We start from the raw sequence: 13,069 nt of genomic DNA on the forward strand, positions 1-13,069 counted from the left end.
GCGCTAATCTCCTGAACGGTGAAAGATAGGAGGAAACCTCAGAATCAAAAAATGTCGGGACGGGCCCCGGGAAGGTTATAGGCTAGGTGGCGAGGCCAGTTGAGGCTGCCTCGGCCGGGCTGGGCCCATTTCGCAATAAATCTTCTTCCAAAATTATCTTGAAGTACAACTTATGCACTTAATAGGAATATCTGACTGATTGCAACACATGCTTTCAAAATTCTCTTTTTGCAACACATGCTTAAAAAGAACAAGGAATCGTTGAGCACTAACTGATACTGGGCTCGCGTCAGACCTATGTACAGAAGATTAAATTCATTCAAAAAGAACCCGGGCAACGCCCGGTGCATTCAGCTAGTATATATACAGTGCATTCAGAAAGTATTCAGACCCCTTCACTTTTTTCACATTTTGTTATGTTGCAGCCTTATGCTGAAATCGTTTAAATTCATTTTTTCCCTCATCAATCTTCATTCAATACCCCATAATGACAAAGAGAAAACAGGATTTTAGAAAGTTTTGCAAATTTATTAAAAAGAAAAAACTGAAATATCACATTGACATAAGTATTCAGACCCTTTGCTATGACACTTGAAATTTAGCTCAGGTGCCTCCCATTTCTCTTGATCATCTTTGAGATGTTTCTACACCTTGATTGGAGTCCACCTGTGGTAAATTCAATTGATTGGACATGCTTTGGAAAGGCACACACCTGTCTATATAAGGTCTCACAGCTGACGATGCATATCGGAGCAAAAACCAAGCCATGAGGTCGAAGGAACTGCCTGCAGAGCTCAGAGACAGGATTGTGTCGAGGCACAGATATGGGGAAGCCTACAAAAAAATTTCTGCTGCATTGAAGGTTCGCAAGAGCACAGTGGCCTCCATAATTCTTAAATGGAAGAAGTTTGGAACAACCAGACTCTTCCTAGAGCTGGCGGCCCGGCTAAACTGAGTAATCGGGGGAGAAGGGCCTTGGTAAGAGAGGTGATAAATATATACTGTATATATATATATATATATATATATATATATATATATATATATATATATATATATATATATATATATATATATATATATACTCGCAGAAGTACCCGGCTTCGCTCGGGAGGTTTCGTGGGAATTTGGGTTATGAGTGGGTTCCCAACAGCCACTCGGATTTTTTTATTCCAGGTTTACTCCTGTAGGCATTTGGCACCTTTATGGCGAGGTGCACCCACCTTGACAAGATACCGTTATTGAGTATTGTGACCTTTTTTTTAGAATTAAAAGCTTGCCAGACTCGCAGTCCAGCCACACTCTAATAGAACCACCTGGTAGACTGATGGTCCGCAACTGCTTATTAGTCATAGCTTATTTCGCAATTGACCTGTATATCTATAGGACATTTTGGATAATTTAGCCCCACTTATGACGGGCAATTTCACTTCAGCACTTCAGTGTCGACGATGTTGTGAGTCGTTGCAGTTGGAGTGTAAACAAAAAGATGCAGGGGCTTCCAACTCTGGAACAGCCTACATATAGCTGACCATGAGAAAAGCAAGACTCTTCCAGATGCAATCCTGCCACTGTTAATGTTTGCCCTTGTGATTTGTTGATAGACATGGCGAAACTGACCCTGACAGGAAACTGAAGTCTTTTGATTTGAAAGGGTAGGTCAGATGGTATGAGAGGAATGCGAGGAATGAAGACGTCCTCACCTTTGCCACTACCAGTGAGAATAGTGGCCTCAATAACATGGGGCATTAATTTCTTGACCACAAGTCTTGTGCCATTGCACAGTCGAGGCTGATCCAAATTGCGAAGCAGCATTATTGGTGTTCCTACTTTAAGTTCAAGCCGATGAGGAGGCAGGCCAGGTGGTTCTGGCGAATTAAGAAATTCAGTGGGGTAATTTACAACTTCAGATTGATCAACAACAGTGTCAACAGATTTGTATGTATGTGAGTCTCCAGGTATTGCTTGCAAGAGTTGCTCGTTTACTGCATTGACTGTGGTGTTTTTTGGTGCCAGAATTGCCCTCTCGCGCAACCATTTGTGATTTTGATAATGGTGCTGTAAGTTTGGGAACACCTTTCCTATCAAATCGATGACTGAAATGACCACAGTGCTGATCGCAGCTGGATTTATGGTACCATCAGCAATTACAGTTACTCGCCCCTCTCGAAGCTGTAGCAGATTCTGAGCAAACTGAGCAGAAAGCTGATCACCAAAAACACGTGCTCTCATGTTTGTTCACATGGTCATGGTCTTGACATGGTGCCACAAGAATGATGACTTCAGGCAAGCACGGATTTCATCAGCTCTGGTTCCTCTGGGAATAAATCAGAGAAATAGGAATAATAATAATAATGAAGAAACGTGGTGAAAACGTTCGCTATTAAAATGAATGTTGAAGTAAGGCCATGGCTTATATAGGATTATTAGGAGGGGCGGAGACCTTAGGGAGGCGGAGACTATTTAAATTGTCCAATAGAAAAAGGGTAAAAAAATTTGACCCTTCTAGAAAGGTCAAATATTTCGTGGTCCTGCCTTTTTTCTTTTTTTTTTGAGTTCCAGCTCGGGGGGTGCGATTTCAGTAATTTTAAAGACTGCCATTGGATTCCCCATATAAAACTACCCCTAGTTGTGCACCATTAAGACCTCAAAGTAGGTGCATATGGATTTGTCTACCTAACGACACCACAAACAGACATTGCCTTTTATTATACTAGGGCATGCCCGTACTATATATAAGCTAGGACGTGCCCGTACGTGGGTGCCCGTTCCTTGCCAAAAAAAAAAAAAAAAAAAATTTGTGTAGGGGTGTGTGTGTGTAAACATCCTAGGGCGTGCCCGTACGTGGGTGCAAAAAAACATGCGTGCAAACAACAACAACAAAAAAAAACTTTGAAACCACGTGGCAGTAACGACCACAGAACCCCCCCCTCTATTTACATGAATGGTTTGGTCCATTCGCAACGACCACAGAACCCCCCCCTCTATTTACATGAAATGGTTTGGTCCAAAGCGAACGGCTTGCGGTGTTTGGTAAAGAAATCGCCATAGCTCGGTAACTACTTGTCCGATTAATTTCAAACCTTGAAAAGGCACATCCTCGGGTCCCCAGCAATATACCTGGCAAGTTTCAAGTATATCGGACCGGTAGTTGTCGAGAAACAGCGGTCACAGACAAACATACACACATACACACATACACACATACAAACACACATACACACATACACACAGAGATTAATGGAATTATAGATAGATATATATATATATATACTGAAACGCAAAAGAAACTTACCACCTTTGAAACCTTTTGAATATCAACAATAACACTGCGTGTAGTAAATGTGTGAACTTATTTGTGGACAATAGTGTCCTCACTGTCAGACAAAACGGTCATGGATGGTCACTTGAACCTTCAATGGTCACTTCATAGCACAGCTGTTGAACAGCCGTTTTGACTGTCAGTGATTAGCCAAGAGGTACGGGATGATTTTAATGAGCTGCACGTGATGTCTTGATATTGGCTTTAAAAAGGCCAGTGCAAAATGGGCATTTTGACCGAAAAATTTGACCATTTTGACCAACTTCAAAAAGGCCGAAAACACAAAAGAAACTTACCACCTTTGAAACCTTTAAATATCAACAATAACACTGCGTATAGTAAATGTGTGAACTTATTTGTGGACAATAGTGTCCTCACTGTCAAACAAAACGGTCACGCATGGTCACTTGAACCTTCAATGGTCACTTCATAGCACAGCTGTTGAACAGCCGTTTTGACTGTCAGTGATTAGCCAAGGGGTACGGGATGATTTTAATGAGCTGCACGTGATGTCTTGATGTTGGCTTTGAAAAGGCCAGTGCAAAATGGGCATTTCAATCAACATGCCACGATTGTCAAGGGATCAACGGCAGCGTGCCCTGGGCATGCTGCAAGGTGGACTGAGCTACCGTGAGGTGGCACGTCGCCTTGGCTGTTCACACCAGACGATATCGGCCCTGGTGGACAGAGACACCCTCCACAACTCTGCAGATGACAGACCTCGATCAGGGAGGCCAAGAGTCACCACTGCAAGGCAGGACAGGCAGATGGTCCGAAGTCACCTGCGGGATCGATTCCGTCCAGCATCCCGCACTGCGGCAGAAACGCCGGGGCGTGCAAACCCACGGATCTCCAATGATACTGCACGAAGACGACTGCATGACTATGGTCTGACTGCCAGAAGACCATACAGAGGCCCTGTGATGACGGTTGCCCATCGCCACAACCGTCAGAGATGGTGCCAGCAGCATCAGCGGTGGACCTTGGCGCAGTGGAATGAGGTCGCTTTCAGCGATGAGTCAAGGTTCTGTGTGGACAGTCCTGATGGGCGTGAGTGTGTCTGGAGAAGAACTGGCGAGCGATATGCCGATTGTTGCGTGTGTCAAGCCAACAGGTGGGGTGGCCCAAGTGTGATGGTGTGGGCAGCCATTTCAGGCCAGTACAGGACGCCACTGGTGGTTGTGGATGGGAATCTTAACGCCCAGCGGTATGTGGATAACATCCTGCGACCTCATCTGCTGCCATTCCTGCTAGACCACCCAGAACTGAGAACCTTTCAGCATGACAACGCTCGTCCCCATGCTGCTCGCTTTACCACTGCATTTCTCCAAGGCGAGAACATCAACACCATGCAGTGGCCTGCGCTCTTCCCTGACCTGAATCCCATAGAGCACCTGTGGGATGAGCTTGGGAGACGCGTAGTTGGCAGGGCCAGGACACGGGCAGAGCTGCTTCAGACATTGAGGACTGAGTGGGACAGAATCCAGCAGCAATCCATCCAAAGACTGATAGGCAGTATACGCCGATGATGCACTGCCTGTATCCAAAACAATGGTGGCCATACACGCTATTGAAAGGGGACTGACATTGCACCCTGTGCTGTTCTGTACTGTAGAACAAACTGATGAGATGGTGTATCTTGGTCAAAAACTTGACATGTCATCAATAAAATGCCAATGTTTCAATTAGCAATTGTTGGTTTGTTTTATTTTGAACTGTTACAATTTTATTACATTTCAAACAAGTGGTAAATTTCTTTTGCGTTTTCGGTCTTTTTGAAGTTGGTCAAAATGGTCAAAATGGTCAAATTTTTCGGTCAAAATGCCCATTTTGCACTGGCCTTTTTAAAGCCAATATCAATACATCACGTGCAGCTCATTAAAATCATCCCGTACCCCTTGGCTAATCACTGACAGTCAAAACGGCTGTTCAACAGCTGTGCTATGAAGTGACCATTGAAGGTTCAAGTGACCATCCATGACCGTTTTTTCTGACAGTGAGGACACTATTGTCCACAAATAAGTTCACACATTTACTATACGCAGTGTTATTGTTGATATTTAAAGGTTTCAAAGGTGGTAAGTTTCTTTTGTGTTTTCGGTCTTTTTGAAGTTGGTCAAAATGGTCAAATTTTTTGGTCAAAATGCCCATTTTGCACTGGCCTTTATAAAGCCAATATCAAGACATCACGTGCAGCTCATTAAAATCATCCCGTACCCCTTGGCTAATCACTGACAGTCAAAACGGCTGTTCAACAGCTGTGCTATGAAGTGACCATTGAAGGTTCAAGTGACCATCCGTGACCGTTTTGTCTGACAGCGAGGACACTATTGTCCACAAATAAGTTCACACATTTACTACACGCAGTGTTATTGTTGATATTTAAAGGTTTCAAAGGTGGTAAGTTTCTTTTGCGTTTCAGTATATATATATATATAATATATATATAATATATATATATATATATATATATATATATATATATATATATATATATATATATATATATATATATGTATATATATATATATATGTATATATATATATATATGTATATATATATATATATGTATATATATATATATATATATATATATATATATATATATATATATATATATATATATATATATATATATATATATACTGTATACACATATACATTTAATTTTAAAGCAAAAACTAGGCCATTGGAATATGTTTTTGGAAAGCAAGTAGGTGGAATTTGTTTTGAAAGTCATTCATTGGACATATTGGCCGTGTTATGGACTTGGCAAGATCAATGGAGACAGAAAGCTGTTAGCGTATACACTGCCAAAATAGCTATGTGGAATTCTCTCATGTAGAGATTAAACTCACGTTGTTTGAACTTTGGCTGAGGTCATTATTTACTTTTAATGATGTTTATATACGAATTAAAAAGAATATAATTGGTTTTGGGTCGTCCTTTCCGCATATCTTGTGGGATTGTGAGTTGGAGAGACGACCGTGATGGCGGGGAGGGGGTTGGCATTCTCTCAAGCAGGGATTCAACCCATGTCCTTATAAAAGGTATTTGTCCAAGGTCACTGAGTCCGATAGGTGCAGCTGTGCAGCGATCGGTGCAGCCGTTTTTGTGGCACCCGGGAAAATAACGTTATGCAGGAGTCCAAACCTGAAAATGCTGAAGGCCAAAGGTGAAATTTGAAAAACAATATACACTATTTTACTCCAGGAGATCCCAGGATTACCCACCCAAAATATCGTTGGGATCGGTTCAGCTGTTTTTGCGGTACCTTCGAACGGACGGACAGACAAACAGACGGATGGACATTTGGTGAATTATAGTGAGATTACCTTGACATACAAAGCATTTATTTCTGAAATTTGCAGCCGATTTCGTCCAGTAGAATCCGAGAAACGAATTTTCAGTCCCCATGTTAAAGTTGCATACAGAGAAACCGTTCCATATAAAGGGATAGGTGCCTCCCTAGATTGTTTGTTTTTGTTTTTTGCTTCTATGCACTCCTGAACTGATGGATGAAATGAGTTGAAAACTGGTGGTTGTACTTGGGGTGTGCATTGTAAGGTTTTGAGTGGGGGGGAAAATAATTCAAAACCGGAAATGGGAACATTACGAGAAGTGAAATGATGGACAGAATGAAAGATTGTGGATTTCTGTTTTGATTGTCTCATGCTCGTCCTTCTGCTTCTTCAAATTTTATATTCATTGCCACCCCTGATCTTTTCAACACATTATGATCCCCTCTCCCCTTTTTTGTCAATTCCATTCACTGTGCTGCATTTTTACATTATTTTCTCACCTCCGATTTCACTAATGTGTCAATATATTGACTTCAAGCCTTCTTTTGTTCACAGCTTTCATAAGCCTCAAAAATGAAAACAGGATAATTTCAAAGCTAGTATACCATGCATCAAAGCTAGTATACTAGTCATTGTAAATGAGGAGATGCATTGTAGGAGAATGAATGTTTTCAGTGTTCTCCAATTAATTTGATGATGTTCAAAATTGGAATCCAAAAATGTGAAATACCATTTTCTTTTTTTTAGATCTATCAATCAAAATTCTTCGAGAGGATGTCAGATTTCCTGGTGCTGGTCATGTTGTAAACTGGTAAGGTACTTGAGAAATATTTTGAGGGTGGATTTGTCCAATTTTATACTCACTATAAATACATGGTACAGTTGGTGTTGCTTAATCGGGACCCAGATAAAGGCGTTAAATGAAACTTTTGTCAGTGATTTTTTTTGCAAGCAAATTGTATTGGCTGATGAGACATCTTGTCGGTTAATTGTTTTATTTTATTTATTTATTTTAACACATGGGCTAAGGCTCATAATAGAGCTGACACACATATGCACATGGACATGGACCTTTTGACGAGACAAACATTGAACACAGCCATTGAGTTTGGGGGAAGTGCTGTCATTGCATTCACTTCCCGGGATACTCTGGGTTCCAGCCAGATTAGTTTATGTGGAGAAATTAGCCAGAAATTAGCTAGTAGTATTTTTTAAAACCGTTGACACAAAAATCACACATCATAAAGTCGGGTGGCTGGTGTGATAAAAATGGCTTTGTCAAAGACACGTCTCGACTTTCTGGATAATTTAAGTCCACCTGAGAAAGTACAAATGTTAGAACAGTGTCAATCATTGACATAGGTTCCAGAAAGCCAACAAGGAGAAGGGTGTTGGCAGTGTACTTTTCCTGTGGATTCAGCAGAAGGTTAGCCATGGTGAATGGCTGTCTGGGCCTATACTGAAGAAAAAGACCACGGAGCTTACAGAAGCTCTGAAAATGGAATTCACACCCTATGGCAGCCAGCTGATCTGTTGTACGGTTCGTCAGAATATCATCTACAAGAAAGAGCTTCGGGAAAAGAAGGATGCAGACTTACTGGTGGGACACAACTCAAAACAGAATGATCTTTTATTCTATGGATTCCTGGACAAGGGACATTGTGGGAAGATGATCCTTTTGCTTGTGGGTACAATGTCTAGGAATGGTAACTTTGGTAGTGTGTGAAGCAGCACAGCACTTGTTTCATTTTGTTGTAGACATAACCTCTTCTCTGTGTTCTTTGCTTGTTCATTGAAAATGATCAATTATCAGAATATGAGGATGAAGAGGTTGAGATGAAGAGGTTGGTCATTTCTTATCAATGTTTACTGGAGAAATTAGCAAAATTAGACGAACTCTCGTCAAGGAAACTCTTTACTGTACTGTACATTTTGAAGGCACTTAAGCTGCTCAAAGCCAGTTACATATTCTCATGAGGTTCACTGCCTGCCAGAAAAAGGGGAAATGCTGATTCATGGTGATATTTTTATGCTACCAAGAAATCTCGATTAAGCAATGCTGACTGTACTTAAAGTTCGTTTCTAATATGACATATGTCTGTCATGTTACACATGAAGTAATTTCATTATTTCCCAGGATGAAAGGATGTTTCGATGCCTTAGAAAAGAAATATGTAAGTGTGTGACTGCAAAATAAGTCATGCGAACATTTTCCTCATGCACACTCTTTTGACATTAATAAATAATCATACATTCATGTTGATGAATAATGCAATTGCTAATAGTTCGGTCCATTTTATTTTCGACAACTTTCTTTTCCAGCTGAGGATGATGGTTCTACTAGTAAGTATACCAACTTCTTATTTTTTTATCAGTGTCTTACAGTAACTTGTAAAGTTCAAATTTTAATGCATTTCACTTTTTTCTTTTTAATCATGATGCCTTTCTTTTCAAAATAGGCTTATGCCAACCCTGATGATCCAAATGTAAGTTTTACCTTCGTAATCACCGTCCTTTTATGGAAAGTATTATACATACTCAACATTGATACACAACATACTATATTTTTGTGTAAGTTATTAGTTTAGCATATTTATTACAATTGAATATATTGATGTCATTCACTAAAATATTGTTACGTTTATGGGGGTAGGCAATGAAATACCTTAGTTCAGGTAGATTGTATAGATTAGCGTGCCCCAAACGCCGGCAAGAAGAGGAAGAACCTTCATGTAAATAAGTAGGGAATCCGTCAGGCCACATGTCCAGTAAGATCGTATATTTGTCTCCATGTGATGGGTGGAGCTATGCTAATTAGTTAGGGTACAAGGGTAAATTCCCGATGTGTAAATTGCCTCTGTGGTTTGTTCTTCGTTCCTTATGACACACACAACACCAGCCATGCTATCAGCGCTTAAATTAAATAAACCACACAATCACCATCCGGATCCGGACATTCGACTACCACTGACGCCACCAGCCGAGTCATCGCAAGGGAAGGCAAGAAGGGCCGAGGGGCCCCGCCCCGAAAGGTGATGATTGGTCGTGGCCGTGGAGCGATGAGATGGCGCTCGTTTATTGGCGCGTGCGTGATATCATCACAGAACGTTCCAGCACGAGGGACAAGAAGGCAGAGCACCGCCATTTTTGCTCTCTTGGTTCCGACATTCATTACGGACTGCACCCATTTCTTTCTTTCTCTTTCTTTCTCTCTTTCTCTCTCTCTCTCTCTCTCTCTCTCTTTGGACGCAGGTGGTCGGATTCGCCCTCTCTCTCTGTTCCTGGATGGGCGAAAGGCAGACGCATCCTTCTCTCTGTTCCTGGTGGTGCTGGCTTTGTGACGGCTGTGTTCCGTGGCGTGCGCGCCTGAGAGATCTCGGCACTTTGTGGAGCGTGGGACGGCGGAGAGAGCTTTGGCTGTCTCGCGCGGGCGGCTGGCCACGACGCGAGTTCGCGCCATTGTGCGTTTCCCACGCAAGGACTTGGGGACCCGTTCGAGGGCCAACAGGGTTCGAGCGTTGCTCAGAGCTGAGTCCTAAGCAGATGCTACGCGCCACAATTATTTTTACTTTCGTTTTCCCCTTGTGTTGTATTTGAGTCTGACTGGAGGGTCCTCAAAATAGGAATTTTAGTTTACCGTGCATTCATTTTTGTTGCCTGCATTATTTTATTAAACCCTTTATTTGTTGAATTTCAATTCCTTGTCCTGTCCTGTTTATTTGTTGCTGGATCGGAGAAACCCCCGTGCTGCGTCTGTCCGCACAGGTAAGCTCTCGCTGCCCTCCACTACCCCCGCGCGTCACTACCGCCATAGTTGAGTATTTGCCTCGGAGTTAAAGCTCGGTTGGCCATCCGTCACCCAGGGGTGTTAATTCCCAGGGACGCAACAATATTAATGATAGTGATTACAATTAATTTACTGGGTTCATTAATTTACTCAGTTCACTGTCGATATCATAGTTTTCTAAGTGCGAGGGATGGGGCAAGTGGGTTGACAAGGCCAGGAAGCTGCACCTTTTAGGAAAGGGGGAAAGGGGCTTTTTAGGAACAGTGATTTTAGGAAAGAGGAGTGTGTCATTAACTTGTATAAAAGCCGTAAATGCAGCCTTCCGTGTCATATGTGAGTGCCAGTCAATAAGTAACCTTAAAATGGCGATATCAATTTGAGAATGTAATGTATGTAGTTGTAGACTACATATGTTATATCTATGGGTAAGCGTCATGTTTTGCCTGTTTTAGATCTGGAAACATTGAGTGCATGACGTCTGTAGAGCAGTTCCAAGATGGCGGCTCCCTTAGAAGCATGCACCAGGGAGGAGTAATGTTCTGTCATCAGTTTCTTGGGAAGTGAGGGTATGGATTCCAGTGAAATCCATTGCAGCATGAAGATGCAATATGGTGATGCATGTTTATCGCTGCAGCAGGTGTACGACTGGGACAGGAAGTTTAATAGTGGAGTGTCCAGTGTGGCAGACGCTGCTCGCTCGGGCCGGCCTCACACAGCCACCACACCAGAAATGGTTGCAGGAATTGAGCGCGTGCTAAGGGAAAACAGTTGCATTACGCTGGATGAAGTGGTCTCCGAATTGAACATTTACCATGGTTCAGCACATCATATCATTCACAACGTGCTGGGGTTCTAGAAAGTGGGTGCCTGTACAACTCACACCCGAACTGAAAGAACGGCGAGTGGACGCATGTGAAGAACTTCTGCGACGTTATGAAACAGAAGGCGACGCTTTCTTACAGTGCGTAGTGACTGGGGATGAAAGCTGGGTCCACTACTTTCAACCAGAAACGAAGAGGGCAAGCAAAGTATGGCGCAATTGAACTTCACCGAAGCCCAAAAAATTCTGCACACAGCCATCCGCTGGAAAAGTGATGCTGACGCAGTTCTGGGATAGCCGAGGCCCACTTGTAGAGCATTACATGCCCAGAGGGACCAGTCACCAGTGCATCATACTGCGACCTCCTTAAAAATCATCTGAAACCAGCAATCAGATCAAAATGTCGTGGACTACTCACTACCGGTATTTTGCTGCAGCATGACAATGCTTGGCCCCATACTGCCCGTGCTACAGCTGCAACAATCGAGGACCTGCATTTTGAGTGTCTTCCTCATCCACCCTACTCGCCAGACCTCGCCCCTTTGGATTACCACATCTTTCGGCCACTTAAAGAGGCGCTTGGTGGAACCACTTTCCGATCCAATGAAGAGGTCCAATAGGCGGTGCACGAATGGCTATACAAGCAGCCAAACTATTTTTTTTCTAGAGGAATCCAGGCCTTAGTAAAGCGTTGGAAAAAATGCATTGAACGCAATGGAGATTATGTTGAAAAATAACACAGTTGTTACACACGAACATGCAATAAACAAGTTGTGAAAAATATTTTAAGGTTACTAATTGACTGCCCCTCGTACATTCGTGGTTCAAAGTTGATGTGGACTTTTAATACGAGAGAGACCAATAAAGTATGTGAACGGACTGGCAGGATGGCCTAGAGGTGTGCACCCTGGTCTCTAAGCTGCCGCGCCTGGGTTTTAATATCGGCCCAGCTATAAACTGTCATCCCAGTGTTTCCCAGGCAGGATGATTCATCAATGAGTGTGCCATACCTCAGATGGATGTTAACTGGGCATTCCGTCTGCTGGCATTAGTTGGTGGACGGTAAAGATCCCACGGTGTCCTTCGTGAAGAGTAGGTGAGTTATCGCTGACACCATGGCCAAATTACAAATTCCTGCCCAAAACTTAGTTGAACATCAGGCCTGGCCTTATGGTTCATGTAAGACTTGGGGCAAGCTTCCCCCGGCCAATCCCACAACAACGTAGGAATAATTGTGGCCATGAAAGAAGACTAGAGTATGTGAACGAAATTTTATCCAATACGATGCTACAAAATTTCAGAAACACCTTGCTAGAGACAGGGCCCAATCCCTTATATTACTTTACTCTATATTCATATTGTTTCCAAAACGCTTGAGTTGTATCCAGAACGAGCAGCAATAACCGTGATGGGGCTTTACTTTGCGTCCTCACCATTCACAGTTAGAAGTGTATCATTGACTTGTATAAAAGCTGTAAGTCTGATGATATGGTCTGAAGTCATCCTTCACCATGTTCTCGACGCATGGATGTGTGCACGTGTGGCGATAGCCCAGGGAGCTCTATAACCCAGAGTGCCATGTTTCAACAGTAAAGGGTTCTGATGGTTCCATAATGGTTTGGGGTGAGTTTTCATAGCATTGCATGGGTCCACTCATTCCATCAGTAGGCAGGGTTGATGCAGCGTGCTACATTACCATCCTGAGCGACATCTGCATATCGTGATGCAGCATTTATTCACTGCTGGGCAAAGGTTTCCACCTCCGTCAAACTGGGTTTTCAGGCTGGGTTTTCACCTCCGTCAAACCGACGTTAATTGGAGGACTTCCTTGTGGAAG

General features: G+C 42.7%; 1 protein-coding gene across 3 annotated transcripts in view; it reads left to right on the forward strand.

The window, feature by feature from the left end:
• Positions 1 to 13,069, forward strand: part of LOC137431304 (HORMA domain-containing protein 1) — a 182,176-nt gene that overhangs the window by 108,939 nt on the left and 60,168 nt on the right. For 2 of the 3 annotated variants that reach the window (XM_078780240.1, XM_078780250.1), the window contains 4 exons: positions 7,373 to 7,436; positions 8,763 to 8,799; positions 8,948 to 8,968; positions 9,085 to 9,111. In XM_078780240.1, the coding sequence (XP_078636366.1) occupies positions 7,373 to 7,436; positions 8,763 to 8,799; positions 8,948 to 8,968; positions 9,085 to 9,111 (149 nt within the window). Of the gene's footprint in view, positions 1 to 7,372; positions 7,437 to 7,977; positions 8,226 to 8,762; positions 8,800 to 8,947; positions 8,969 to 9,084; positions 9,112 to 13,069 lie in introns of those variants that run through there. The other variant, XM_078780255.1, reaches the window with a different exon arrangement.

Source organism: Myxine glutinosa, chromosome 1, assembly GCF_964187855.1.
Source record: "Myxine glutinosa chromosome 1, kmMyxGlut1.1, whole genome shotgun sequence".
In the NCBI taxonomy this organism is placed as follows: Eukaryota; Metazoa; Chordata; class Myxini; order Myxiniformes; family Myxinidae; genus Myxine; species Myxine glutinosa.